At 60.8% G+C, this 25,655-nt stretch overlaps 3 protein-coding genes across 7 annotated transcripts; 2 read left to right on the top strand and 1 right to left on the bottom strand.

Annotated features, from left to right (window-relative positions):
* Positions 1-138: 138 nt before the first annotated feature.
* On the top strand, positions 139-6,951 carry TRIM50 (tripartite motif containing 50). 2 transcript variants are annotated; one of them, XM_055797829.1, is made up of 9 exons: positions 139-485; positions 524-901; positions 1,123-1,232; positions 2,351-2,817; positions 3,720-3,815; positions 4,703-4,933; positions 5,271-5,293; positions 5,572-5,696; positions 5,999-6,951. In XM_055797829.1, the coding sequence occupies exons 4-9, from the start codon at positions 2,413-2,415 to the stop codon at positions 6,604-6,606; spliced, it is 1,488 nt and encodes a 495-aa protein (XP_055653804.1). In that variant the 5' UTR covers positions 139-485; positions 524-901; positions 1,123-1,232; positions 2,351-2,412; the 3' UTR covers positions 6,607-6,951. The 2 variants fall into 2 exon arrangements, with proteins under 2 accessions (XP_055653804.1, XP_027640577.1); XM_027784776.2 differs by lacking the exons at positions 139-485; positions 524-901 and having other exon boundaries at positions 1,108-1,232.
* Positions 6,952-7,928: 977 nt separating this feature from the next.
* Positions 7,929-11,300, top strand: NSUN5 (NOP2/Sun RNA methyltransferase 5). 4 transcript variants are annotated; one of them, XM_055796443.1, is made up of 10 exons: positions 7,929-8,070; positions 8,265-8,387; positions 8,487-8,631; positions 8,713-8,821; positions 9,111-9,249; positions 9,668-9,783; positions 10,202-10,380; positions 10,464-10,668; positions 10,746-10,898; positions 11,082-11,300. In XM_055796443.1, exons 1-10 carry the CDS (start codon positions 7,978-7,980, stop codon positions 11,185-11,187), a joined length of 1,368 nt encoding a protein of 455 aa, XP_055652418.1. In that variant the 5' UTR covers positions 7,929-7,977; the 3' UTR covers positions 11,188-11,300. The 4 variants fall into 4 exon arrangements, with proteins under 4 accessions (XP_055652418.1, XP_055652415.1, XP_055652414.1 ...); XM_055796440.1 differs by having other exon boundaries at positions 8,457-8,631; XM_055796441.1 differs by having other exon boundaries at positions 7,934-8,070; positions 8,277-8,387; positions 8,457-8,631.
* Positions 11,301-11,837: 537 nt separating this feature from the next.
* LOC101915213 (putative nuclear envelope pore membrane protein POM 121B) lies at positions 11,838-25,059 on the bottom strand. Its single transcript, XM_055796438.1, is given in 14 exon segments — positions 11,838-14,536; positions 14,768-14,896; positions 15,619-17,325; positions 17,671-17,847; positions 18,170-18,272; positions 18,673-18,797; positions 19,535-19,605; positions 20,455-20,546; positions 21,595-21,766; positions 22,025-22,105; positions 23,987-24,151; positions 24,468-24,671; positions 24,754-24,881; positions 24,883-25,059. Coding segments are annotated over 14 exon segments (3,399 nt in total). The 5' UTR covers positions 25,033-25,059; the 3' UTR covers positions 11,838-14,441.
* Positions 25,060-25,655: the final 596 nt, after the last annotated feature.

Below are 25,655 nucleotides of genomic sequence, written 5' to 3'. Positions count from 1 at the left end.
CGGCGGCGCCTCTGGGCCAATGGGCGATGGGGGCGGCGCGGCGCGCCGCGGGGCACCCTGGGAGCGCGGGGGGGGCCCCGGCGGCAGCGGCCTGCCCCTCGGCGCCGCTTCCCGGGGGGGGGCTGGGCTGGACGGGCGGTCGCAGCGGCCGGAGCCGCTCGCGGGCCGGGGCCGCGTTCTGCCCCCGGGGCGCCGGTAGCACCCCTAGCGCTGCAGCCACGGGCCCTGGGCCCGCGCCCGGGGGAGCCCGGCTCTGGTGCTGCCGTGGCGGCAGGAAAGGCCCATCCCAGGGGGGCAGCCCGCCAGGCTGCGCCGGGGAGCGGCTGCTGCACCCTCCTGCTTTCCTGTGGCACAGAGATCCAGTGTCCTCAGCGTAAGGCAGAGGGGGGAGCCCCCGGCTAATTCTTGACCTTCTGTCCCTGCATCCCCCACCCCGTGGCCTCTGGAGGGCTGCCCCAAAGCTGGGTCCTGGCCTGGAAGTCTTTGTCATCCCCGGCTAGCTCTGGGCAGTGCTGAGAGGGAGGCCACCCCGGGCTAGCTCTGGGCAGTGCTGAGAGGGAGGCCACCGGGGTGGCCGTAAGCCAAACGCATCCGTGAACGAAGAGTAACGATATGAGGAATCATTTTTTGCAGTCAGACAAAAACAGGTGCATGCCTTGCCTGACACTGGAGGAACAACACTTTGGGTCTCCTTCAGGTCTTTTCTAAAAGAATGAAAGGTTTTCCCCAAGCAACAACAACAACAAAAGTTTCAACCAAAAAAGAGCTTTAGTTAATAAAGCATTTTGGTGAAAAAGTGTCTGCTGTCCCAGGCAGCGCAGATGAGTGAAGCCCCAGCAGGACTTGCAGACGCTGACTGCTGAGATGCAAACACCAGCTCCCGCCCATGTGGTCATGTGAGGTGTGTGCCCGTACCTGCTACCTGCGTGTCGGGCGGTGGGCAGCCCTTCACGCGGTGTGACGTGTCCTGAGAGCAGGAGAGGTGGTCAAGAGCCTGCCTGGCCTCCCCCTGGCAGGCAGGGACAACCCCAGCGGGGCTGAGGCTGCAGGAGGGAGGCGGCTCAGCTCCCTGCCCTGCCGAGGGGTTGCTGGTCCCACCGCCTGCCTCATCCACTTCTCCAGCCAGGTCAAAATCTTCAGCTTGATTGAGAGAAGCCGAGTGACATCCGTTGGGTTTGGTGTGCTGGGACAAGCAGAGTCTGAGCCGGTGCCAGGAGGAAGCTGTGAAGCGTGTGAGTTGTGTGGCAAGCAGGAGGGGAGGCTGTTATGTGGGTCTCTGGGAGGTGTTTCTGGGTAAGCAGAGGGAGCAGCTGAAGCTGGTTCCCCTGTACGGGTCCTGCGGTGTCTGATGAGCCACAGGCTGACACTCATGCTTTCCTTGATTCACCAAGCTCCTATAGCAGTGTACGATAAAAACTGAGCTCAGGTCACAGCCTTCCCTTTCCCTGTCTCTGACTTTCCCTTTACTGAGTCTCTGACTTCAGGTTTATTTTCTTTGACTGCAGGTCATGTCTTTGACTTCAGGTTTATTTTCTGACCTGAAGTCAAACTTCAGGTCATGTGTTTGACTCACCCGGGATCTCAGCAGTTATATCCCACAGGGCTAGAAACAGCAGGGGAGAGCAATGCTGCACAAACCTTAGAGTTCTTAAATACGCTGGCCACATGCAGCCCTGGGGCTGGCAGGAGAGGCTGGGATTTGGGCTCATGTCTCTTGGGAGTGCTAGCCCAGAGCGTGGAGTGCTGTGGGGACCACTGCGTTTCAAGGGGGTGAGCTGCAGTCGCATCCCTGCATGCTGTGTCTCAGCTTCTCAGCCCTCCTGTCAGTCAAATCCAGTGTTTGCTGTGTGAGCATTGTCCCTGTCTCCTAGATAGACGTACTTTTTATGATTTCCTTCTGCTTTTGCTTAGATACATCACTTGAGCTAATGCCAGTCCTGAGAATGTCCATGGACTGAGATGATAAACCCAAAGAGATCTGTAGGAATTCACACAGGCCAGGGTCAGTACTGGAATTTTTCAGCAGAAAATCCCTCTTTGTCTCTGTCCCCAGCCCTGGCACACAGGCAGGTCTCCCCTGAAGTGGGCTGCCAGGCAAAGGTGCCACATGGGAACAGCTTGGTGGTGACTTCTGATACCTTAGGCAGATCCAGAGGCAAGGCCATGTGTGATCTCACATCTCAAGAGCCCAAACCCATTGCAGGTTAAAATAAGCATCTCAGACTTTGCGTGGAGCCTAATGATGAGTTTGCAGCTGTCTGTGGTGCTTCTGGGTGGGTGGACTCTTTCACTTTCCCCACGTGCTGAGCTCTGTCTTTGCTCATCTCTGCTTACCTTGCTCTTGGAACAGGGCGGATCTCCCAGCCGTGTTTCCCAGCCCAGGTCTGTGCTGCTGTGTGGGAGGGTGGCAGGATGGCTCGGAGGATGAGCATCGATGAGCTGGAGGACCAGCTACTCTGTCCCATCTGCTTTGAGGTCTTCAAGGAGCCCCTGATGCTGCAGTGTGGGCATTCATACTGCAAGTCCTGCGTGGCATCACTCTCCAGAGAGCTGAACGGGCAGTTCCTGTGCCCCGTGTGCCGCCAAACAGTGGACTGCAGCGCCTCACCCCCCAACGTCACGCTGGCCCGTGTCATCGAGGCACTGCAGAGCCGGGGCGAGGCAGAGCCCACCCCGGAGTCCTGCCCAACACACCACAACCCCCTCAGCCTCTTCTGCGAGGCTGACCAAGAGGTGATCTGCGGGCTGTGTGGCACCATTGGCAACCACCGCCAGCACAAGATCACCCCCATCTCTACCGCATACTGCCGGATGAAGGTTGGCGGGCAGAGCTGGCCAGAGCTCCTGGGGTGGGGATTAGGGCACCTGCAGTGCTTGCTGACCAAATGTCCCCTTTCCTTCAAGGGACAAGCTGGAAACAATGCCAGTGTGAGAAGCACGGTCCCATAGCACAGCCAGATGTGGGGCAGGGCTGTGGGCGGCTATTTCTCAGGCTGAGCGTGTCCCCAGTTGAGAGGACTCACAGTTTCAGTGACTACACTGTGGTGGCAAGAGCCAGGGGTCAGGGAATGTCAGTGGGGACTTTCAAGACTCTTTCCAAATACCATCAAAAAGAGTGGGAGATAAGGGCTGAGGCAAGGTGCCACAGGAGAGCAGGGAGGCAGGGTAAACAGCAGCCCCAGCCAGGTAGAGTAAACACCTGGCATCACCTGCCCAGCATCACATGAAAGTCCCAGGAATGGAAAAGCCCAGGGCCACCCATCCCCTCTGTGCCTGGCACCAGGGAGATAAGAGCAGGAGGCATCAGAAACACTCCTGTCCTGGCCAGGCTCCCAACACCAGTGCTAGGAGGGTGCTGTTGGCCTGGTGCTGGCTTGTGGCTGCTCGCCACTCACTTGCCACCCACTTGCCCGGTGCAGAACTGCCATGGGGTGTGAAATACAGAGGGTCTGGAATGGGTGCTCCTGGCAAGAGTACTTGGTCATCAGCATCCAGATCAGGGCCATGCTCTGAGCACTCTCCTGCCTCTAGCAACCCCAAATCTTCTAGATCGAGAGACCAAAGATCAGCAGGATGGGCAAGGCCCCGAAAAGTGTAGAGAAATCTTAGGAGAACATGGCTTCTGAAGGCCATGTGCTCCTTGGGGGGGCTGACAAGCACTGCTTGTGACCAAAGAAGCTGCCACAGAGGTCCCTCCTACAGAGGTGCTGTCTTTTCAGGAGGAGCTGTCTGTGCTGCTGACCGATGTCCACCAGTACAAGAGAAACCTGGATGAACACTTCAGCAAGCTCATCAACAACAAAAGCCGCATCGCAGTGAGTGCCACATGCCAAGGGAGCACATGTCCCCGAGTCCTTTGTGTCCTACATAGCCTCTGGAGTAACCTCTGCCTGGTTCTCCCCAGCTCACCCCCACACTCCTCTCCTGCTCTTCTCCCTTCCCTGGGATAGCAGACAGGGCTTATCTTCCACGCCGTTCCCTGAGGTTCGTGTTCTCCACACAACTCGGGGCTTAAATATAGACTTGTTTTCGGGAAGGGTGACGTACCCCTCTTGGGTGGCACAGCCTTGTTTTCGGAAGGGGTGATGTAAACCTCTCCAAGCGTCCTGGCGGGAGCAGCAGTCAGAGCTGGTTTGACCGAATGTCCTTGGAGGTGGGGAGATAAGAGATGAAAAGGACCCCACTTGGAGCAGCCTTGCCAGTCAGAGCAGTGCCGCTGGTTTCACATCAAGTTTATGCCTGATTTAGTGTCCCCATTTCCCACGGAGTAGATGTCTCCAAGGGACCTCCTGGCATCCCTTCTGAGGCTAAAACTTCCCAGTGGGGCTCCTTAGAAGGGCTCAACCCAAATGAAAGTGGAGCTGCACTTTCTCCCCTTAGCCCAGGACGCAGGTTGTTCCCTGGGAGCACAGGCGCCCAAGAGCTCCTTCAAGGCCCTGACGAAGTTGGCTGGGACATCAGGAAATCAAAATCTGTGAGAGGAGAGGTGTAAGACAGGGGTACTGTGGTGGTGAGCTGCTGTGGACAGCAGGATGAGGTATCATCTAGCCTGCTGTACAGAGCTGCACTTCCATTTGGAAAACCAGTGGAGGGCAGCTTGGTGTGACACACTGACATTGCTGGTGGCCCCTCTGAAACTAAAAAATGGGCGAAGAGGATGGTGTGAGGCAGACCTGCACACCCACTTGCTGTCTTCCTGCAGAATGAGGCGGATGTCTTCAAATGGGTGATCCGGAAGGAGTTCCAGGAGCTGCACAAGTACATCGATGAGGAGAAGGCCACCTTCCTGGAGAGCATCGAGGGGAAGGCAGCCCAGCTCCTCACCTCCATTGAGTCCCAGGTCAAGCAGACATCAGATGCCCTGCAGAGGCTTAAGGAGATGCAGAGCTCTTTGGAGGCACTCAGCAATGAAAGTCAGCTTGATTTCATCCGGGTGAGTGCGCTCACTAGTGAAGGCAGTGAGTGTCAGCCAGGATCTCCAGCCCTCAGCCCACTGCTTGTAGCCCTGAGCCTTGTCCTGGACAGTGGGTACCCTCACCAAGCACAGCTGGGACACACAAGAAATGACACATAGGTGCCCTCTGTCCAGCCAGGGCTTCCCCTGATGGGATAAACCTGCCCTCCACGAGAGGTAATGCCCGTAGCTGTCCCAGGAGAGGAGAGCCCTGGCCTCTCCAGCCCAGGGCACAGATGTATGCAGCTGTGACCATGCAGAGGAGCTGCCATTTTGTCAGTCTCCCGCCACTGACTCTTTCTCTTGTGTTTTCCAGAAATATGGCTCCTGCCAGTTCAGGTGAGTGGTGGAACCCAGCAGCAAACAGCATCAATGGCGATGGCAGTGCCTCTACACCAGGACTAGAGTTCCTAGGCCAGTGGGCATCTGAGCATTGCTGGGACAGCCTCGCATGGACACTGTTGTTGTGATGGATAGCCAGAGCCATGCGCTCAGCCCCACAGAAGGGCAAGAGCAGCTGGCAAGACAGCAGTGGCTCCATCATACACAGCAGCCAGGTGAGAAGGGGTCCTACACTGTCCTCATCACCTGTGTCACAGCTGCTTCTATCTTTCCAGGTCAGAGCTCCCCTGCCTGCACCCTGGTGATGGCATCTTCAGTCCTGTCTCCTTTAAGCCATGCTTCCACCAAGATGACATCAAGATGACTGTGTGGAAGCGCCTGCACCGCCGTGTCCTGCCAGGTACCAACCTGCCCCACGGGCAGCACCCTGGGTGCCCAGGCTCACTGGCACACGGGGCAGGCTGCCTGGCTAGCATCACGCTGCCCCAGCTCCTGTCCTGCTCTCTGCTTGTGTGCCTCACCCCCAGGAGAGCTGCTGGAGCAGCGGCTGCCATGTCTCGCACTGGTAGCAGCCTGCTCTGGCTAACAGTCCAGCTGCTTGAAATTCAGCAGTGCCAGCTTGTGCCAGCCCTCAGGTCTGAGCTGGGGTCTGCCAGACCCCTGCCTGCTAGTGTGCCTGGAGCCCGTGTGCTTTCCTTCTAGCTCCAGAGACACTGAAACTGGACCCAGTGACAGCGCATCCCCTCCTGGAGCTATTCAAGGGTGACACGGTGGTGCAGTGCGGGCTCTACCAGCGCCGGGACAGCAACCCCAAGCGTTTTGACTCCAGCAACTGCATCCTCACCTGCAAGGGCTTCTCCTGCGGCCAGCACTACTGGGAGGTGATTGTGGGCACCAGGAACCACTGGCGCGTGGGCATCATCAAGGGCACAGTCAGCCGCAAAGGGAAGCTCAGCAAGTCTCCCGAGAATGGCGTGTGGCTCATCGGCCTGAAGGAAGGGAAGGTCTACGAGGCCTTTAGCACCCCGCGGGCTACCCTGCCTCTGACTGCCCGGCCCCAGCGCATCGGCATCTACCTGCACTACGAGAAGGGTGAGCTGACCTTCTACAATGCCGACAACCCCGATGAGCTCAGCCCCATCTACACCTTCCACGCGGAGTTCCAGGGCCAGCTCTACCCCATCGTGGACCTGTGCTGGCACGAGCGAAGGCCCTACTCCCCCCCCATCATCCTGCCCGCACCTGCTGCAAGCCAGCACCCCCGGGTGCCGTACAACCATCCTGCCCCAGAGGAACCCACAAAGCTGTAGCCCAGCCAGCAGGATGAGGCTGTGACCCAGGATGGCTCTGGCTGAGTCTGGGGGGCCTGCAGCAGAGGGCAGTCAGGCTGCATGCAGGGCTGTCCTCTACGTGGAGGCTGTGGTGCTGCAGAGTAAGCTGCAGCAGCGCAGGAGGGTCCTTCCGCTCTCCTCCGAGAGCAAAAAATGTCAGCCTTGACCTCTGAATCCCCATCCCCCTCCCGGCAGGCTGACCCTAAAGCCTAAAACACAGCTGGCCTGCAAAGATCTCCCTGCGGAAAGGAGCGCCTGCCTGAAAAGCACGAGCCGTGAGCGTCCAGGGTCTCTGTTGGCATGTCTTTCTTCTAAATAAATAGTTTGTTGGGTGAGCTGGCTGCTGGCTGGCACGGGTCCCATCTCCGAGGAACTGAGTGCAGCCGGAGCTGGCTGGGCAGCAGCAGTGCCCTGCAGAGCGCAAGGGGCTGCCGAGAGGGGAAAGCAGGAGCTGGAAGAGCCGCTGCAGAGAGCAGCCGGCCAGGCAGCCGGGGTCAGGCCCTGGCGGGAGCGGGCAGCCCACGGCAGCGCCTCACCGGGACCGTGGGCTGGCGGGGGGGACCGCGGGGGCCGGGGCTGTGTGGGGGAGCGGGGCCAGGCGGGCAGCGGCCGCACACAGCCCGGCAGCAGCTCCCCGACAGCCCCCCGGTGAGTGGCGGCTGCCACCAGCCGCAGGGCATCACCCGGGGCCCGCTCCCAGCGCCTGCCACCAGAATTCCCCACCTGCCCGGGCCAGCCAAGAGACCGAGGCGCCAGCCGCACCGCCGCCACGGCGGGGTTTGCTGCCGCAGGGCACGGTCCCCGCCACTCGGGCAGCGCACAGCGGCCTCGCACAGGGCCGTGGTGCCCGTCGTCGCTCAGGCACGGGGCGATGCCGCGTCACGGGCGCCCACGGTGCCCACCGCGAGGCCGGGCGGTGCGGGAGGGGCCCCGCCGCGCCGGGGCTCGGGGCGCCACTGTCACGGGCTGACCTGGGCTCTCCTTTACCCTCCGCTTGCGGCTCTCCAGGCCGAGCTCCTGCCCCCGGGGCCGGGCTGCCCCTGGCCTTGTTCCACCTCAGCGCGACCACCGCCACGCGTCCAGAGGAGCCGCCCGCCGGCGCTGCGGGCCCGGCCGCGACCCGGTGCCACGGGGCCTCCCGGGCGGGCCGCCGGTGCTGTCCCCGGGCCGGGGGGCGCCCCGCCGCTCCCGCCCGGCTGCAGCCCCAGCCGCTGCTCCCCCCCGGCCGAGCCCGCCCTCCCGAGCCCAGGCCCGGCCCCGACCGGCCGCCGCTTGGCGCGGGCGTTCCCCGGCGGGCCCTTCCCCCCGCCGGAAGCGGCGGCGCGCACGCGGCGGAGGACGGGCGGGGACATGGCGCTGTACAGCGCGGCCGCCGCCGTCCTGGCGGGGCTGGAGCGCGGCGATGGCGGCATCAAGGCCCTGGTGTACAACAGCGGCTTCCCGGTGCGGGGGACACGGGGCCGGGGGGGCCGGGGGGAGGGAGGCCGTAGGCGGGTAGGCCGGAGGGGGGAGGCCCGGTGGGGGGCAGGGAGGCCCGAGGCGGGCAGGCCGAGGGGGCCGGGCCCCAGGCGGGGAGGCCCCGGCGGCGGGTGGGGGGCTCGGTCCCTGTCCCCGGACCGCCCCTGACCGCCCCACAGCGCGTCCGGCAGCTGTACGCCCTGGTGTCCGAGACCCTCCGCTACTCCCCGGTGCTGGAGAAGCTGCTGGCCGGCGCCGCGCTGCTGCAGGCCGAGAAGAAGCTGCCCCCGCAGCTGGCCAAGGTAAGGGGGGCCGGGGGGGCCGGCGAGGGGGCCCGCGGCGGCAGGGCCGGGCTCACCCCTGTCCCGCAGGTGCTGGTGTACGACCTGCTCTTTGGTAAGGGCCTGAAGTGCGGGGGCCGCTGGAAGGCGCTGGCCCGGCGACACCGGGCCCGGCTGGAGGCCGAGCTGGCCCGCCTGAAGGTGCAGCGGAAGGTGAGCCGCAGTGAGGACCTCCTGGCCCCGGTGGCCGCAGCAAGCCCCGGAGGTGAGTGGGCCTCGGGGCCGGGTGGTCTCCCGGTGCTGGGTGGCAGTGGTGGGCTGTGTCTGACCTGCCCGGCCCCCCCAGCCTCCCAGGTACCGCGCTATGTCCGAGTCAACACCCTGAAGACTTGTGTGGATGATGTGATTGACTTCTTCAAGCGCCAGGGCTACTCCTACCTGGGCCAAGCAGCCAGGTAAGCGTTTCTTTCTGCTGTCCCACCTTATCTGGGATGTCAGCGAGCAGTGAGGGCTGGGGACAAGGGCTTGTGGGTTGAAGGGTTTTTGATCTTGGTGCTTAAGGTTTCTGGGTTGGGGTCTCCATCACTCCCCACTGTTACTTTCTGTCTCTGGGTGCTGCCTGGTACTGAAGTGGAGAGCAGGCATGGGATGTAGCGGGGGGTCTCAGCCTGGGCTCTGGAGGGCTCTGGTGTGGGCACAGGGAAGCAGAACCGTGTGTTCATCCTCCCTGTGCCTCGTGGGCAGTGTGGAAGATCTGAGGGCCCTCTCTGGGAAGAAATTCTTGTTGGATCTTCATCTCCCGGAGCTGCTCGTTTTCCCTCCGCAAACGGATTTCCATGACAACCTGCTGTATACTTCAGGGCACATAATTCTACAGGACAAGGTAGGGGAGCTGGGGAGCAGGAGGCTGCAGGGGCAGGAAAACCACTGACATGGGTGGAGGGTCGGCTTCTTCCTCCAAACCAAGGGCTGGGCTTTGGCCAGCTTTGCTACAGCGCTTGCAGTCTAAGCTGAAACTGTGAATGCAGCCTGCAGCAGTGGAGCTCCTCTCTGGGCTTGCTTTACTGTAGCCTGTAGGTGCGCGATAAATTGCTGTGAGCTGGGCTGTAAAACCCACCACTATAGCAGCTGGGGACCAGCACAGGGCTGTGGGCTGGGCAGAGGCTTCCAGCGGTGGATGGTGGTGGACTTGTCCCCATGTTGCTGTGGCTGCTGCGACCCTGCAGCGTCAGCTGTGCCCCGAGAAGGGGCCAGTGGTGCTTGCTGCCTGCACCTCTCATGGGGCTTTGCCCTCTTTGCAGGCCAGCTGCCTCCCTGCCTTCCTCCTCAGCCCTGCTGCCGGCTCCCATATCATCGATGCCTGCGCTGCCCCTGGGAACAAGACCAGCCACCTGGCTGCCATCCTGAAAAACAAGGGGTGAGGGCAGGTTGGTGTGCTGGCAGGGAGGGAAGGGGTACAGGTGGCCCTGGTCCCCCCGATGATGTCACAGAGAGCACAAGAAGGTGGCAGGAAAGCTGGAGCTTGTCACCCTGCCCCGCTAACTCAGGCTGATGCCCGCTTCTCCTTGCGTGGGCTGGTGGCTCTGGTGGTGCTGGGCCATTGGAAGGGCCTGAGGGGATGTGAAGTCACATAGGGGGATCACTTCGCAGCCCTTGACCCTGCTTTCCGCCTGACACCGGCCCTGCTCAGTACTCCTGCCTGGGGGAGCAGTTCCCAGGCTCTGCCCACCTGGCAAACGGCTGGTGCCTGGGGCTGCTGGGGCAGCCTGCCACCGCCATTCCCGGGGCCGGGCAGGATGTTCATGCCTCTGACGGGCCCTGGGCTCTGCCTTCAGCCAGATCTTTGCCTTTGACGTGGACACCAAGCGCTTGGCCACCATGAACACCATGCTGATGCGGGCTGGGGTCACCAGCTTCCAGCTGGCCCAGCAGGACTTCCTGACCGTGGATCCTGGGAACCCCAAGTACAGCAAGGTGACCTGTATCCTCCTCGACCCATCCTGCAGCGGCTCAGGTAACGTGTGGGGCTCTGGGCACCCTGCCTGGAGCCAGGCTCTGGGCGTGTGGGCCCCTGGACAACAGCTGCTCTCCCTGCAGGGATGGTGAACCGGGTGCCAAGGGAAGAGGCTGCCCCGAGTGCTGAGCGGCTGCAGGCGCTGGCCGGCTTCCAGCGCAAGGTCCTGAGCCATGCCCTGAGCTTCCCAGCTCTCCAGCGCCTGGTCTACTCCACGTGCTCGCTGTACCAGGAGGAGAATGAGGACGTGGTACACGCTGTGCTGCAGGAGCGGGGCTCGGCCTTCAGGTGTCTGTCTCGGTGGGCACAGGGGAGGAACGCAGCACACTGCGGGGCTTGGCGCTGACCCTTGTCCCGTGTCACAGGCTGGTGAACGCCTTCCCTTCCTGGCCCTGCCGAGGACTCGCTGCCTTCCCTGGGGCAGAGAGCTGCCTCCGCGCCTCTCCTGCGGACACGCTCACCCACGGCTTCTTTGTGGCTGTCCTGGAGCGGCACGGGGAAGGGGCTGCAGCCCCCAGGTGAGAGGAGGCCCTGGGGTGCTCTGCCTGCCTCTGGGGGAGACCATGGCCAGGCTCAGGGCTGCCAGGGCACCCGGGGGGGGAGGGAAGGTGGCAGGGCCTGGCTGTAGCAGGTGTGGGAGGGGAAGGCAGCTGTGAGCACAGCCTTGGGTGCACAGCCAGGCTGTTTGCTGTTGTCCACAGCTCCCTGCCTGTGGCAGCTGAAGAGAACCCGCAGCACGGAGAGGGAGCAGAGCCAGGAGCAGCTCCCAAGAAGAGGAAGAGGAAAAAGCAGCGGGTGAAGGAGTGAACTAACATTTTTAGGACTGCACAGTGCCCAGCTGTGGCTGGTGGGGAACACTCCTCCACTGCCTCAACAACAGCGGGGCCTCTGAACACAAGTAAAGCTTTATGCCAGCTGCAGCTGTGATGGGAATTCTGTAACACCCTCCTCCCCTGGGCCACCCTACCACCAGGGAGGGGGGAATGCTCAGCCAGGGCCAGCCCCCCCCCCCCCCGCCCCCGAGGGTTTGCCCCTAAAGCCAGACGTGGGCTGGGGCAGCCTTGGGAAGTGTGTGGGCAGTACCAGTGTTCCCAAGCTGCACTTCCACAGCCCGCAAGGCTGGAGTGCTCCAGCTGGGTTAAGGGTGTTATTTTACCATGTTCCACCCGACCTGAAAAAATCCTTTCCCCAGCCCGATGCAGGGTTTCAGAAAAGCCTTTGACTGTGGGAAACAGATTAAAGTTTCTCCTCACTCTTAGCATTCAGTCTTGCCCTGAAATGGCCACTGCTCACAGGCAAAGTGGGGGAAAAAATGATAGTAGTAATAATCCTGTCCCTGCACCTGCCTTTGACCAGGGAGCAAGGTCACACAAGCCAGAGGGTGCTGGAAAGCAGTGCCCAGTACTGCACCAGCAATGCCTGGCCCTGCCTAGGCCCAGGAATCGGACATGGGCAAGGCAGGTGTGAACACAGTCTTTTTATTTTAAACCAGGGACATAAGAAGCAAGGAAAAAAATTGCACATTCACACTAAAATCCTCATCAGCCACACCAGGAATGATCCAAGTCTTGAGTTTGAGTTAAAACCCACCCTCCCTCTGGCCACATACATAGGGCAGGCCAGGCGCAAGGGTCGCTCCCAGCAGGGATGCAGCCCGTCTCCTCGCAGGGCTGGGCACCTGGGACCTAGATGGGGCAGCACTCAGAGCCCGTGCTCCCCAGGCTGCCCTCGTCTTGTACCCTGCTTATCCCCATCTCCCTCTGCCACATGGGTCTTGCTGGAGCTGACGTGGCCAAAGCCCAGCTGCCCGCCCTGAGCTGCTGTCCAGCGCTGTGCCACTGGCAAGGGCTGCGGAGCCGACGCTCTCTGGGCTCAGCACCCTGCCCAGGGCACAGGGAGGAACCGCCGGGGCCAGCCGTTGCGCTAAGCCCTTTTCAGCCACATCCTCAAGCCCCAAGGACACATTGTCCCAGGCCTGCTCTGCTCTAACAGCCCACTGCCCCCCTCGGGCACGCTGGCAGGGGAAGGCTAGAAACCTGCTGGCAGGGGAAGCCTGCACACCCTCGGCCACCGCTCTGAGGGGCTGTGTCCCCTCGGCTGCACAGAGCCTGGTCACCTGCCCTTCTTCTGCCTGCTGGGAGAGACGCCTTGTTCCTGGCAGACAAGAAAACCACTCGTCACCGTAACACACAAAAGAGCTCCTGCTCCTCATCCTCAGAGAAAGAATTTAAAAAAAAAATGTTTAGTCACATCCACATACATCACATTTTAAAATTAAGGAGATGTTAGAGGGTGGGAGGACGCACTGTGGCAGTGCCCACGGGACATAGCTGCCTTTCCCCAGCACAGCCAGTCCCTGCGGGCACAGCCAGGGCACAGGCCAGCTCCTCACGGGGCTGTGACAGCACAGCTAAACACTACCAACAGCACTGCGGGGTCAGGCAACCTCACTGAACCAAGCTTGAAGGAATTCAAAGGCAATTTAGCTTAAATATAAAAATAAATTTTTATTTTGTTAAAAAATGTTTAAATATTTGTTTGTGATTTTTTTTTCTTTTTTTTTTTTTTTTAATTTAGACTTCGGCAGACACACACACTCACACGGCTCGGAGAGTAAAAAACCTGGCAGCAAAGCACTCCTGGAAGTGGTGGGGACCCCATCCCTTGCCCAGGGCAGGGTAGGGGATGGCTCTTGGGTGACCCCCAGCTCCAGCAGTCTCTTCCCATGGGAGCACCCAGGCAGGGGGACAGGCCCCACTCCTGGCTGGATGGGAACAGAGGAGGCAGCACCGTAGCTCCTAAGAGCTGGTAAAACCCAAAAGGATGGGGATGAGGTTAAAAAAAACCCAAAACAATGTGAATTTGGGGAGTAGGGGGAACCCACCCGCTCTGGACTCTTAGCAGCTCCAGAGCACCCCGAGGTAGGGAAGGGGCACCAGGAGGGGAAGGGAGGGGAGAGACTGCCAGGGCTGGAGCCCCCATGCCTGCGGGTCCAGGCCCCGTCCCCCTGACCCTGGCTGCCTGCCTTTCAGTCACAACGACAAAGGGACAACTCCCCCAGCACGAGCAGCCACGCAGTGATGCTACTGTCAACACCCAATTAGCCAGGGCAAGTCCTCCGCTAAGGGACGGGTGCCCTCCAAAAAAAAGAAACTCCAAACAGCAAATCCGGCATAACCAACATGCCGCCACACACACGGTTCAGTTCTTCCTCCAAACTCGATTCAATGAGCGCATCGAAACAGGAGCACGAATAAAGCAAAACAGAGGGGGCTTCACGCGAGCAGGGTCAGGGGAGCCCACAGCCCAGCGGGGAGCAGCGAGGGCCGGAGGGGCTGCTCGGCAGCTGGGAGGGGGGCGGAAGGACCCACAGCCCAGACCTCCAGCCGAGGTCCCACAGCTGGAGGTCAGATGGGAGATTAGGTCACAGCCAGGGGGTTGCCACCCAGCTCCAGAAAGTCGCCCATGGCACTGAGACACCCACACCAGGCTGGCACTAACCCCGGCTCGAGTTCTGCAGGGACGGCAGTGAAGCAGAGCCCTCTGGAGGGAGCACGTTCACCAGGCCACGGGATGAAACAACAGGGAAAGATTTCGGGACCTGGTGAAGATGGCATCCCCTCAGCAGCCTGGAACTGCGGCCGGCAGGAACACAGCACATCTCCAGCTGGGCTGCAAGTGGGGAAGTGTGGCTCTGCCAGCTGCCGTGCCGTGGGGCTGACTGTTGGGGGGGGCTGGAGAGGAGGGCTCAGGGAACAGCTAGAAGAAGCAAATGGGAAAAAATTTACACATATGAAACATGGCAAAATAAAGTGAGGGAGGAAACGCTGCAGATATGTACAGAGGTTCTTCCAGCCTTGGCTGAAGAACTGTTCAAGTAAGAAGAGTTTGGTTTATCCCGTCCCACCCTGGTTGCTGCCACCCAGCATGGTCTCCAGCTGGCGTCAGAGATGGGGCCCTGGCCCTGTCACTGCTGGCCCCGCTCCAGACCGGAGTCCCCCACGCGTGTGCAGGGGTTCCTCACACAGGCTGGCGGCGGGGGCCCGGCAGGCGGCTGGAGGTTACTTTTTGCGGGTGTGTTGTCTCCGTGCCTGCAGCCGCTGGCGAGCACCCGTCTTGGATCCTGCCCCGATGGAGAAGGTGGGGGTGGACGAACCTGGAAGCAGAAAGGTTGCTCAGGTCTCTGCAGCCTCACTCAGAGCTGGCACGGGGGGAAGTACAATCCCTGTCCTGGGGGGAATGGAAGGTTTTGCATCCTCCAGAACCCAGCAGGCACCACCTGAGGTGGCTCCAAGAGCACAGCCTGGCCCTCCCACCATCCCCAGCCTGAGGGGACAATGTGACCCATCAGCTCCCCCCAAGGCCGAAGCACCAACTCCTTACTTACCGAAGGCAGCACCAACTCCTCCAAAACCCGAGGCAGGAGTGCTGGGTGTCCTGAAGGAAAGGCTACTGCTTCCACTGCCCACTGTTCCCGGGACAGGAGTGCTTTGCCCAAAGGTGGGTGCAGGAGTTCCTGGAAAGCAACGAGCTACTGTGAGCCAGGGTCGACAAAGGACAAAGACTCTGGCCTTCAGGAGCCAGCAGCACCTGCACAAGGCACTGATCTCCCTCCAGGGGCTGAAGCATCACAGTCCCCCAGGATCAGCCTCTTCACCCGAGAAGCCCTCTTAATGCAAGAAGCTGCGCTCTCATGGCAATCCCTGGGCTCTCCTGCCAGCAAGGCTGCACACGAGGATTTGCAGGCCAGGGAGGAACAAAGGCCTCCGTCCTTCTAGAACAAGCAGCTGCTCAGCATGTGGGTTTCAGCTCTGTGGGAGGCAAGGTGGCCCAGTGAGGGTGCAGAGCAGTACGCAAAACCTCGCCGTGAGAGCAAGAAGCGACTGCAGCCGCTGGCTGGCAGTTTCTACTTGCCAAGAAACTCCAGACTGCTTTTACGCACTCGCAAGACCTTGGCTTCTGCAGGGCACCTGGCTGGGCTAAATACTTGCACAGAGCTGCTACATTCAGAAGGGCCAAGGAGCAGAATTTAAAGATTTCCCTCCACGACCAAGGGCTGGGGACACAGAGTGATGGAAGTGCCTTTCCTTCGCATGGCAAGGCTCTGCACAACACGGGCACCAGTCCCTCTATGGCTGCTGAGCCTGGGGAGCTCAGCAAAGTCTGGCGGTAAAGCTGCTGCCTAAATCCAGCCCAGCCCTTCACCCCGACTGAGCAGGCCCCGCTGCCCCGACTCACCTCCGAACGAAGGTTGCTTGTTGGGCGTGCTGGGCACGGCGAAGGCGAAGGGTGTGCTCTGATTCTGCGCACCCAGCGCGCTCTGCGTCAGGGAAGAGCCGAATGGTGTTGCCGCTGGGGCTGTCCCGCTCTGCCCAGCCCCGAAGCTGAACGGCACGGCAGGGGAGCCGCTGCTTAGGGCGGGCGTGCCGATCCCAAAGGCGCTGGCAGAGGGGCCCGGCTGGGCAGTCGCCCCAAAGGTGAAAGGAGAAGGGGTGGTGCCGAAGGCGGCAGTGCCAGTGCTGCTGCTTGTGGTCTGGGTGGCTGAACCAAAGCTGGAGGTGGTGGAGGTGGCTGTCCCAAAAGAGAAGACCGACGTGGTGGTCCCAAACGCTGCCTGGGTGCTGCTGGTGCCGAAGGAGCCCTGGGCACTTGTTGTGCCAAAGGCTGGCTGAGCATTGCTACCAAATGCCGGCTGAGCAGCAGACTGGGCCATGGGAGGTCCGAAACTGAATGGGGGGCCAAAGCTGACAGGACCAGTAGCAGCCTTGCTGGTGGGTGGCTGGCTCTCCGCAGCACCAGCGCTGAAGGCAGGCTGGCTTGCTGCACTGGGATATGGTGGTGGCGGCTTTGCACTTGTGCTGAAGGAACTGCCAAAAGCTGAAACAGATGAGCCAAACATCAACGTCGCTTGACCTGTGGTGGCTGGGGTAGAAGTAGTCAGCATGGTGCTCCCAAATATGCTAAAGCCCACAGTGGTGGTAGGAGCTGTTGAGTTTGCAGGTGCCTGGCCAAAGGCAGGAACTCCTGGGACACTGGTGGTGGCAGTGACTGTGGTTGGAGGTGGCTTTCCAAACTGGAACACAGGCCCTGGAGTGGCAAAGCTGGTTTCTGTGCTGGGAGCTGAGCTGGCTGGGGCCCCGAACAGGAAGGGCTGCGATGTGCTGGTGGACGTGGCAGCGGTGACAGTCAGGCTGGTGGTGGGGCTGGTGGAAGTGGGCGGGTCAAGTCCGAAGCTGAAGACAGGTTTAATGGTGGCATCTGTGGAGGAACTCTGCGTGGTGGCAGTCGTAGCTGCAGTAGTGAAGATGACGTTAGGAAGACCTGTGAACCCTGCCAGGGTAGTCGTGGAAGCTGCTGGCAGCTCTGCGGCTGAGGCTGGCTGCGGTGTTGGTTTGAAGGTGAAAGGAGAGGTCTTCTCTGGAGATGAAGCTGTGGTGATGCTGCCAAAGATTGGTTTGAACACAGTGGTGGTGGAGGATGTGGAGGAAGGGCCTGAGCTTGCAGGCACAGTGACTGTGGCAGAGACGACAGCCGTAGTACAGGGTGCTGTGCTCTCACTTTTCGGCAAAGCGCCAAAGATGGGTTTGAAGACTGGGGTCGTGGTGGGCACAGCAGCTGTCGTGGTGGGCACAGCAGTGGCAGCAGTCATTGCTGGCTGGCTGGCAGGAGGGGTGTTCAGCAGCCCAAAAAGGATGCTTGGCTTCGGGAAAGAGGGAGTCCTGCTGGGGGTCTGGCCTAGCTCCGTGAACGCAGGAGATGCCAGGCCGCTGGGGGCCTGCGCCCCCAAGGCAGTGGGGGCGGTAGGGGCAGGCACGCTCAATGCGGGCACATGTTTGGTGTCAGCAGAGGTGGCAGGCAGAGAACTCGACTCCAGTGATACAGCAGGAGCAGGTGGCTGTGCAGCCGATGAGGGTGTCTGGGACACTACTGCGGCTCCAGTGGAGTCTGAAAAGGGGAGAGAGCTTATTTAGGGACAGGGGGTCACCTGCTGACAGACAGCCCTTCCGCCATGCACCCAACACCACTGCTGCAAAGGCTCCCGGAGAAGCACCTGCCCGTACCAGACAAACTCAGCCCTCCACGCCTACCGTAGCTCCCAACAGGACCACGGGTTCAGTATCCCCAAACCTGTCCCCCCAAGGCCCGCCTGCCAGCTCCACTGCCAGCAGAGCATTTGAACAGGGAGTTTTGCCACCTGCTTCCCACAGAGGCAACGTGGAGCTCCCACTGCAGTGCCTTGCTCTGCCAAAGTCCCGATCTGCCAGCCCTCCTCCATCTCCTTCTCCTCACCTGCTGGCGTGGGTGCAGCCTGGCTGCTCTGCATCTTCTTCAGGCTGTCCAGAAGCGAGTTGGTGCTGGCAGGGGCAGGGGCTGTTGAGGCAGTCGCAGGCCCCGAGGAGGTCACGGTGAATGCCAGTGGCCTGGACACGGGCGTAGTAGTCTCTGCAGTGGTGCTGGGGACCACATCTACAGGGAAGGAGCAAGAATCAGGACTGGCAACTCGCTGCAGGGGACTAACCCTTCGCAGAGCTTCCCCAGCTGGTAGGCAAACTGCATGGACATCCCACAGCTCTGGCCCTGGGAAACCTCACCCATCACCCTGGGGACACTGGGGCACGAGCTCTACTGAGACTAAAGGCACTAGGAGCATCCCCAAACCTGAGGACCAGGCAGAACTGGCCCAGGAGCTTCCCTAGCCTATGCCACACATACACCACACTGCCCTGTGAGCCCTGACCCTCTGTTTCCACTCCTTGTTGTTCCCTCCATGTTCCCAGTCTGCCCTTACCAGCCTTATCCTCCAAAACTTTGTTGAACCACTGCAACGCTGCCTTCTTCTCCGCATCCAGGTCCTCCGATGTGATGGAGTAGCCCAGCTGAGGTGGCGGGGGCTGCCAAGAAAGAGCAGCAGCTTAGCTCCTTCTCAGGGAAGCCGGCAGAGCCTCTCTGAACGTGTGGTGAACGCTGGCCGTCGCAAGACCCGTGGAGCAGGTGGATCTGCCACAGCACGCTACCGTGGAGCTCCGATCCCCATTCATTTTGGCCCCCGACTTGGCGCTGAGGGCACGGCAGGCCTTCCCCAGGCCATTACCTGGTCCGGCAGCAGGCAGCACAATCACGCACAGCCCACCAGACACTGGGGCTGGGGATAGCGTCACTTCCCACTCGGCCAAGGACGGGGCCTCCTTCCTGAGGGCAGGCAGGTCAGTCTCCCCCCAGCCCTGCAGAAATTGCAGTGAGCACATTCTATCGCCAGAGGAGGGCAAAAGGGGCTGCGAGACAGCGACGTACCAGCGCCAGCTGGTCCCCCTGGCGAGACGACAGCAGCTGGATCTTCCGCTTGCGCTTCCCACTGCTCCCCAGCGCGGACGGTGGGCTCAAGGAATTCTGCTTCTTCTGCACCCGCGCTTCCACCTCTACAGAAGGAGACAAGTCAGGGCCAGCTCTGGGTAGAGGCAGCGTTTGGCTTGTACCAAGGGGGTTGTCCCTTCTGACTTCTCTCTGGATGACCCATCTCAGAGGACAGAGCCAGGGGCGTGGCTGTAAGCCGAGGACAAGGCTGTGATGTTCTGGAAGAGTGGCTGGCCACAGTGCATCCCAGGGGAGTCACAAGAACCTGCTGGTGTTCCACAAGGCAGCAGCCTCTTTGCACCCTGCATGGACAGCCCTTGGACACTGCCTACCTGAACCACAAACCACACAAACTGTGTGAGCCACATCTAGTGCTGTGCCGTGGCAACCTATCTGCAATGGGCACAAAGGATTTCTTCTCCATTTTAGCTGAGGAAACATTGGAACAAGCTCATCCTGGAATCTGATCAGGGTTCTACTTGTGTACCACAGCAGATCTTGCCCCAAGGCTGACACCTGGACCCCTGCTGGCTTGGAGGCCGGTGTCCCCCCTTGCAAGCCAGCTCCCAGGCACCTGCTAGCACACTGACACTGTTAGCACCCCTTGCTTAAGAGCTGGACATCCCTTTGGGGCAGCTGCAGAGGGCAGTGAAAGTGCCACTGCCTTGGGACCAGCACGTTCCTAGTTACCAGGTAACAAACCAATCCCACCTACAGATGTCAGCTATCTTTGGACCCGCTGCTTGCTTGCACTGGTGGCCCATCTAACCCGGACACAGAGCTGGGGCCCACCTACGCTTACCTTTCTCTGTCTGCAGCTCCTTGTCCGATTTCACTGGAGTGGAAGTGTTGGAGCGATGCAACTCCTCCTCCCTGCGCAAGTGGGAGAGAGCCAGTTAGGGTCAACCCGAGACTTGGCCCCGTCGCCAGACAGCACGATGAGACCAAACACGCCAAGGACTCCCACCAGCATCCCTGGTGCGTTTCTTTGTCTCCGCCGAATAACAGACCTCAGGACAACAGCCTTGTCCTCACCGCACCAGCCTGAAAGCAGCTCCACACAGAGGAGCTGCTCCCCTGCTCAGTCAGGCTGCCAAGCCTGTGCACCCTCCACAGGACAGGTCAGCCTCAGGGTGGCAGCCGGGGGGGTCCCAGATGGGAGCCGCTGCCCTTCACAGGTCCCTAGCTTGGACCCACCCTGTCACCAGGGCAGGCAGTTGTGTTGGTTTTAGTTCTGACTTAAGCTCAGGTCCTTCTCTGAGCTGGGAAGGAGGAGAAAAAGGGCCGGTGCTCCAAGGCAGATGCTAAAATACAACCCTACTTTATCTCCCATCAACCAATTTTGAGGAGACAGCAAAAGTTAGGGCCTGTCTCATCCCAGTGTTTCGGCATCCAGCAACCCAGACTCTGCCAATGCCACAAGGGAACACTGCCCCTGTGGCAACCTGAGCCCTTAAACCTCTAACCCAGCCTGGGAGCACAGCAGGGATGGTGCAGCTCAGCCACTGGGACACAGTGCAACAAGGGGGCAGGGACGCCAATTAACACAGCAAAGAGGCTTCCACCAGTGGCTGACCCAGCAGTCACATCTCAGAAATAGACTTTGAGTGTCCTGGCTCCAGTGGAGAGCAGGACTGGGGCACTGGGATGGCTGGGAAGGCAACTGGTCTCTTCCCAGCTGGCATTGACAAGCAGGTGCTCGCCAGGCAAGTGACTAGTTACCTGGCTTTCTTGAGAGGCCACTCTGGCGTCTGGGAGCGGGAGGACGCTGGGCTGGACAGCGGGGACACACTCACACCACTTCTCTTCCACACCTGGAATGCAGAGAGGCCAGCAGTAACTCAGTACAGGGGCTGGCAGCAAGCACAGCCCCCCATCCTCCTGCTCGCTCACAGATTAAATCCTGTCTCTCAGGGCTGGGGCTAATGAGACCAGAAGCCTCTCTTGCTTCAACACCACTTAACTCCCCTCCACATTCCATAGAGCATGAAGTCTGGCCACCTGAAAGTGAATCTGCTGTGGGAGCTAGCGGACTCCAGGTTCCTTACAGCCTGGCTGAGAGAATGGGGAGGAGGACGTTGCTGGTCAGATGCCAGTTCTTGCCTTCGTGTGGCACAGGCAGAGGCTGCCTGGCTGCCTCAGACACCCTGATGTGTGTGGGGCTTCTCTGGCAGGAGCCAGGCCACCATCTCACCAGGAGCTCAGTGGACGGATCCCACCTCAAGAACTTTAGACTCACCCCAGCCAGAGCAAACCTTTCCCTACCAACATAACCCAGATGAAACCTTTCCCCACACGGATGCAGAGCCCCATTAGCCACAGCTACATCTCACTGTCACACCTGCAAGACCAACCCAGCATGTAAACAGGCATTTTATTATAGCTCAGCAGCTGCTGAGGGGACCTGGGTCAAAGCAGGAATGCACGGCTCCCATACTTACTGACTCTGGCTGAAAAGGTGTCAGTGCAGCAAAGCTATTTTTTTCCTTTCCACCTGGATCTATCCACCCTAGCAAACTGGTCAAGGCTGAGTAGGGAGGGGAAAACAGCTTCCTTCTTGCTCCAGTGTAAAACAAGCAGGAAGGCTCAACCTGGGGGCTCCCCCAGCAGCATACATCAAAGGACGTGCAACATTATTGCCTGCTGCTGCTGGCCCAGCAAGCCTGCCTAACCCAGGAGGCGATGAAACTGCCTGGCTATGCTGTGCTGGGGACTCCCCGCAGTGCCAACTGCCAGGCACCCAGCTGTGACATTGCTCTCCTCTTATGAGACCAGCGTTAGAGTTACATGGGGCAATCCCAGGGGAAGGTGGAGCCCCTCTGGGCTGGGCTGTGGCGCTGCCTTTGGCAGGATGTTTCCTACCTGTGAGAGGCCCCGGCTGGAGCTGTAGGAGCTGGCGATGGCGTTGCGGTTGGAGCTGGGGATCCCGCCAGCATATGTATTGTTGAGGGAGCTCATGGAAGAGGTGCGTGACCTCTTGTTTGAGCAGTCATCTGGGCAGTGTGAGACAAGGCCCCTCTTCAGAGAGCCAGGCCTGTAGGAGGTTAAGGAATATTTTATGAGCCACCCAGAACTCTGCCCACAGGTCCTTTAAATGCATGGCAGGTGGAAGAATGCAAGCCCGCTCTTTCTCACAGCACTGGGAAACGAGTCTCAGCAACGACACAGCCTCTGTTGCTCTCCCTTGAAGCTGGGCTCCGCAAGCAAAAGCCAATCTCCCTTTACAGAGCCCACAGGCTTTTAGACCTCCCCCTGCCTCCCAGCTCCCAGCTTTTGGCCCAAGGGCACTTACTTGGGTATGAGAGAGGCGGGGGCACCGTTGGCTACCAATGGCTCAAATGCTGACTGCCCACTTCCACTGCTATCGTGACGCCTGCAGGAGAGAGGGCAGAAGCCTGTGGTAGTGTGGAGGCAGCAGAGACAGGGGCTGCCCTTCCAGCCTGGGGAAAGGACCCCTTCCAGGCAGGCTCAGCACTGGTAAAGCACAAACTTTGCTTTCTTCCTCCCACCTGATACCTGGGGCAGAGTTCTCCCCCATCCACATCCTGCTGCGGATTTTCTCCCCACCTGATTCTGTCCTCACCGATTCTTACCTCAAGCTGCCTCCTCCCAGGCACCAGCAGCTCCACCAGCTGCCTGCTGGGCAGAGTAGTTTTGATGTAAAGAAATCTTTACTCAAATCAATTATTCTAAGCCAAAATATTTCAGAGAGACTCAGCAGCTCATTTCTGGAAGAGACCTGAGCTCTAAAACTTGTATCTCTGACCTCTTCCTAGCCAGTACCCTGACTGTATGAGTCTGAAACTGAATCCCTCTTCCTACAATGAGTCAGAGACGATCTGAAGTCTGAAAGCAAACCTTACACCTGTGAGGTGTACAGTCAGCCCTGTCACTTCGCCCAAGTGCTTCCTCATGAGCTCCAAGCACGCTTACCCTATCGCACAGGTGATCCTGCGCTCTCCAGCTGATGCAGGCTCCTTTTTGCCCTCAAAGGTCACAGCACTTTCTGCCTACAAGCATTCTTCATGCTTGCCAGACATTAACATCTTCAGAATTGACTTTTGTGGCACAGATGCATATTGGCATGTTAAAACAACAGAATAAACTTATAACCCTGAGCTGATCCTGTCTGTGCACCCATCCTGTTGTCCTGCTTGGCTCTTGCAGGGTTCAGATTCACCAAGCCAAAGCACGGGTTCAAAGGTAGAGGGAAATTCAGTGATGGAGGAAGAGGACAGCATGCCCTGCTGCAGCACGAAGGGAGCCAGTGGCTCCCTGTGACCCGCCACTCATCCTGCTGTGCTCTCTGGGCCACCTCTAGCAGCAGTACGCAGTACCACGTGCCAGAGTAGTACCCAAGCCACTCTTCCCCAGTTTCTCAGTTCCCCTGCTCAAGCCCAGGCAGGCAGCCCTGGTACCTGAGGGGCAGAGAGGCACGAGTGAACAGCCTCCATGGACACAGGTGGGAAGGATGAAAAACAGGAGGGGAGAATGGTGAGGCAGTGCTGTGCCCAGGCAGTTAGAGAGGCTCCAGCAGACCTTGGTACCCAGGATTTATACCTTATCCTTCCCAGAGCGCTGTCAAAGACACCGCATCCTCATTTCTTTGAGCTCAGAGCTGGAAATCACTGGCAGTCACTAACAAAAGCAGAAGATAGCCTTTCTTGTTTACCCTCACGATTCTACCTCCTTTTGCTAGCTACAGTGCATGAAGGAAGCAGGCAGATCTTTTGAAGTGCAGAGCTTCCAGCTGGGGCTGTAAGACTCGGGGATCCTGTCTCTCCTGGAAGCCTGGGGCTGACCGAAGGATAGAGATGATGAACCTGCAGCAGATACCAGCATTTCTCACCATGTTTTCCCAGTCTGCAAACCCCTGCGATGACAGAAGCAACTTCCTGGCCAGGGAGCCCTGCAAGGCTCCCCTGAATGACATCCCAGCCTCTCCCAACCCCAGCAATGCAAGGGAACATGCTTGACCAATGAGCTTGCCCAGACAAAAACCTAAACCACCTCCCTTTGATCTCAAGAATAAAACGAAGTCTCAGAGGACTTTCCGACACAACCCAGAGGACTGGGTGATGTAGTGTGCTTCCTCACTGCAGTTCACTTCCTACAGCACTTTTCCAACCTGGACTCCTGGTCACACTGGGCTGGGTGAACTCTGGGACATGTCCCATTTGTCACCACTGAAGCGCTAGCCCCATCTACAACCTTTCCAACACACTGGCGGTAACCTGAACTGCTGGCTTATTACCTTCTCTTGCTCTCCTGATCATTTCCAAAAGCCTGGTCCTCCTCCTCCTCCTCCTCCACAGCTCTCTTCCTGCTCTCCTTGATGGCATTCAGCACAGTCTCTTTTGCACACGGATCCAGGCTGCTGTTGGCTGGGAAGGCCACGGGTGAGATCAGCTGCTCCAGGCTGTGAGGCAAAGCAAGACAAGGCATTAGGCAAGCTGGGGTCCCCAGGGTGAGATCCCCCCCTCCCCCAGGTGCCCCCACAGAAGAGGGGAGAGGACTGTCCCGCATAGCCTCTCCAGGTCTGGATCACCCACCCCTCCCCACCACGCCGGGGACAGAGTGGTCACCGCTGGGTTGGGAGCCATACGCCGCCCCAGGGGCACTGCTGCGGGCGGCACAGCCGGATCACCGGGCTCCCCCCGCCCGGTCCCGCCAAGGCGGCGCTGCCCACGCGTGAGGCCAGCCCGAAGCGGGCCCGGCCCCCCCGCCGTACTTACGCTGGGGAGCGGGCCAGGCCGGCGGCCGGCCGGGCGATCCTGACGGTGACGGGGCTGCGCAGCGGGCCGGCCCGGCGGGCCCAGGGCGCGCTCCGGGGCGAACAGCTCTCCCAGCGGGCGGCAGGCAGCCCGACCGGCACAGGGCTCCGGCCCTGCGGCAGCGGGTAGCGGCGGCGCGGGGCCTGCGGCGAGCAGTGCGGGACCCTGCGGGGACAGAGGGGTCAGCACCGGGCCGCGGGGCTCCCGCCGCCCCCCGCCCGCCCCGCTCCGCTCCCCCCGCGCTTACCCCAGGCCGAGGCGGCGCGGCGGGGCCCTCCCGGCCCGGCCCGAGGCAGCGACCGGGCCCCCGTTGGCGGCGGCTTTCCCGGGCGGGCGCGGCACGGGCGGGCCGGGCCGCATCGCGCACCAGGCCCCCCGCCGCGCCCAGCGCCGCCGCGCCCAGCAGCGCGCCCCGCAGCAGCAACAGGCAGGCCAGGGCCAGCGCCAGCGCCAGGGCCAGTGCCAGCGCCAGGGCCAGCACGGCCCGCCGCTCCCCGCGCCCCGCGCCCGGCCCGCAGCCCGCCATCGCCTCCCAGCCGCGCCGCGCCGCCCGCCCGCCCGGCATGCACTGCGCGACGCGGGGCGGAGCTTGCCCCGGCGGCGGGCGGGGCCTGGGCCGAGTGGGCAGAGCCAGGCCGCGCCCCGCCTCCGCGCCCGCGCGTGGCCTCCCCGGCTCCCCGCCCCGGTGTCCCCATCCTCATGCAGGTACCCCCGTGCCAGCCCACCCGCCCCGGGTCCGCCCACCCTGGCCCCTGCCCGCATGTTCCTGTTTCCCCATCCCCGCTCCAAAGCCAGGGTCCTCGTTTCCCAACCCCCGCGTCCCCCCATCCCCTGCAGCCCCCCGCACCACTCCAGCCTCTGCGTGTGTCGCCGTCCCCCACAGCCCCAGCCCCTGTGGTCACCCGCGTATCCCCCCACCCTGACCACGTGTGAGCAAACACCGCAGGCACCCGAAGGCACATGTCCCCAGCCCGGCAAGTCCCTGTCCCTGGTCTCCAGCGGCGGCAGGGCCAGCTCCTCCGTGGCCAACCCCTGTCCCACAGCCCTGGCTGGGGGGGTGCCACCGTCTCCGCCCTGCCCTGCTGGGCTGGGGACATGCCACCCCACGCAGCGCTGGCCACCGTGGGAAAGCCACTCTTGTGGGCTGTG

The sequence above is a fragment of the Falco peregrinus genome, chromosome 2, assembly GCF_023634155.1.
Source record: "Falco peregrinus isolate bFalPer1 chromosome 2, bFalPer1.pri, whole genome shotgun sequence".
In the NCBI taxonomy this organism is placed as follows: Eukaryota; Metazoa; Chordata; class Aves; order Falconiformes; family Falconidae; genus Falco; species Falco peregrinus.
The sequence above is the reverse complement of the archived record's forward strand: the minus strand, read 5'-3'. Positions and strand labels throughout refer to the sequence as shown.

What these genes read in the sequence shown, in the direction of transcription:
- TRIM50 (XM_055797829.1), top strand. Translation starts at nt 2,413, where the DNA reads ATGGCTCGGAGGATGAGCATCGATGAGCTGGAGGACCAGCTACTCTGT. An exon ending in ACAACAAAAGCCGCATCGCA is followed by an intron (nt 3,816 to 4,702) that starts GTGAGTGCCACA and finishes GTCTTCCTGCAG; the next exon opens with AATGAGGCGGATGTCTTCAA. An exon ending in GTCAGCTTGATTTCATCCGG is followed by an intron (nt 4,934 to 5,270) that starts GTGAGTGCGCTC and finishes TGTGTTTTCCAG; the next exon opens with AAATATGGCTCCTGCCAGTT.
- NSUN5 (XM_055796439.1), top strand. Translation starts at nt 7,978, where the DNA reads ATGGCGCTGTACAGCGCGGCCGCCGCCGTCCTGGCGGGGCTGGAGCGC. An exon ending in CCCATCCTGCAGCGGCTCAG is followed by an intron (nt 10,381 to 10,463) that starts GTAACGTGTGGG and finishes CTCTCCCTGCAG; the next exon opens with GGATGGTGAACCGGGTGCCA. An exon ending in GAGCGGGGCTCGGCCTTCAG is followed by an intron (nt 10,669 to 10,745) that starts GTGTCTGTCTCG and finishes CCCGTGTCACAG; the next exon opens with GCTGGTGAACGCCTTCCCTT.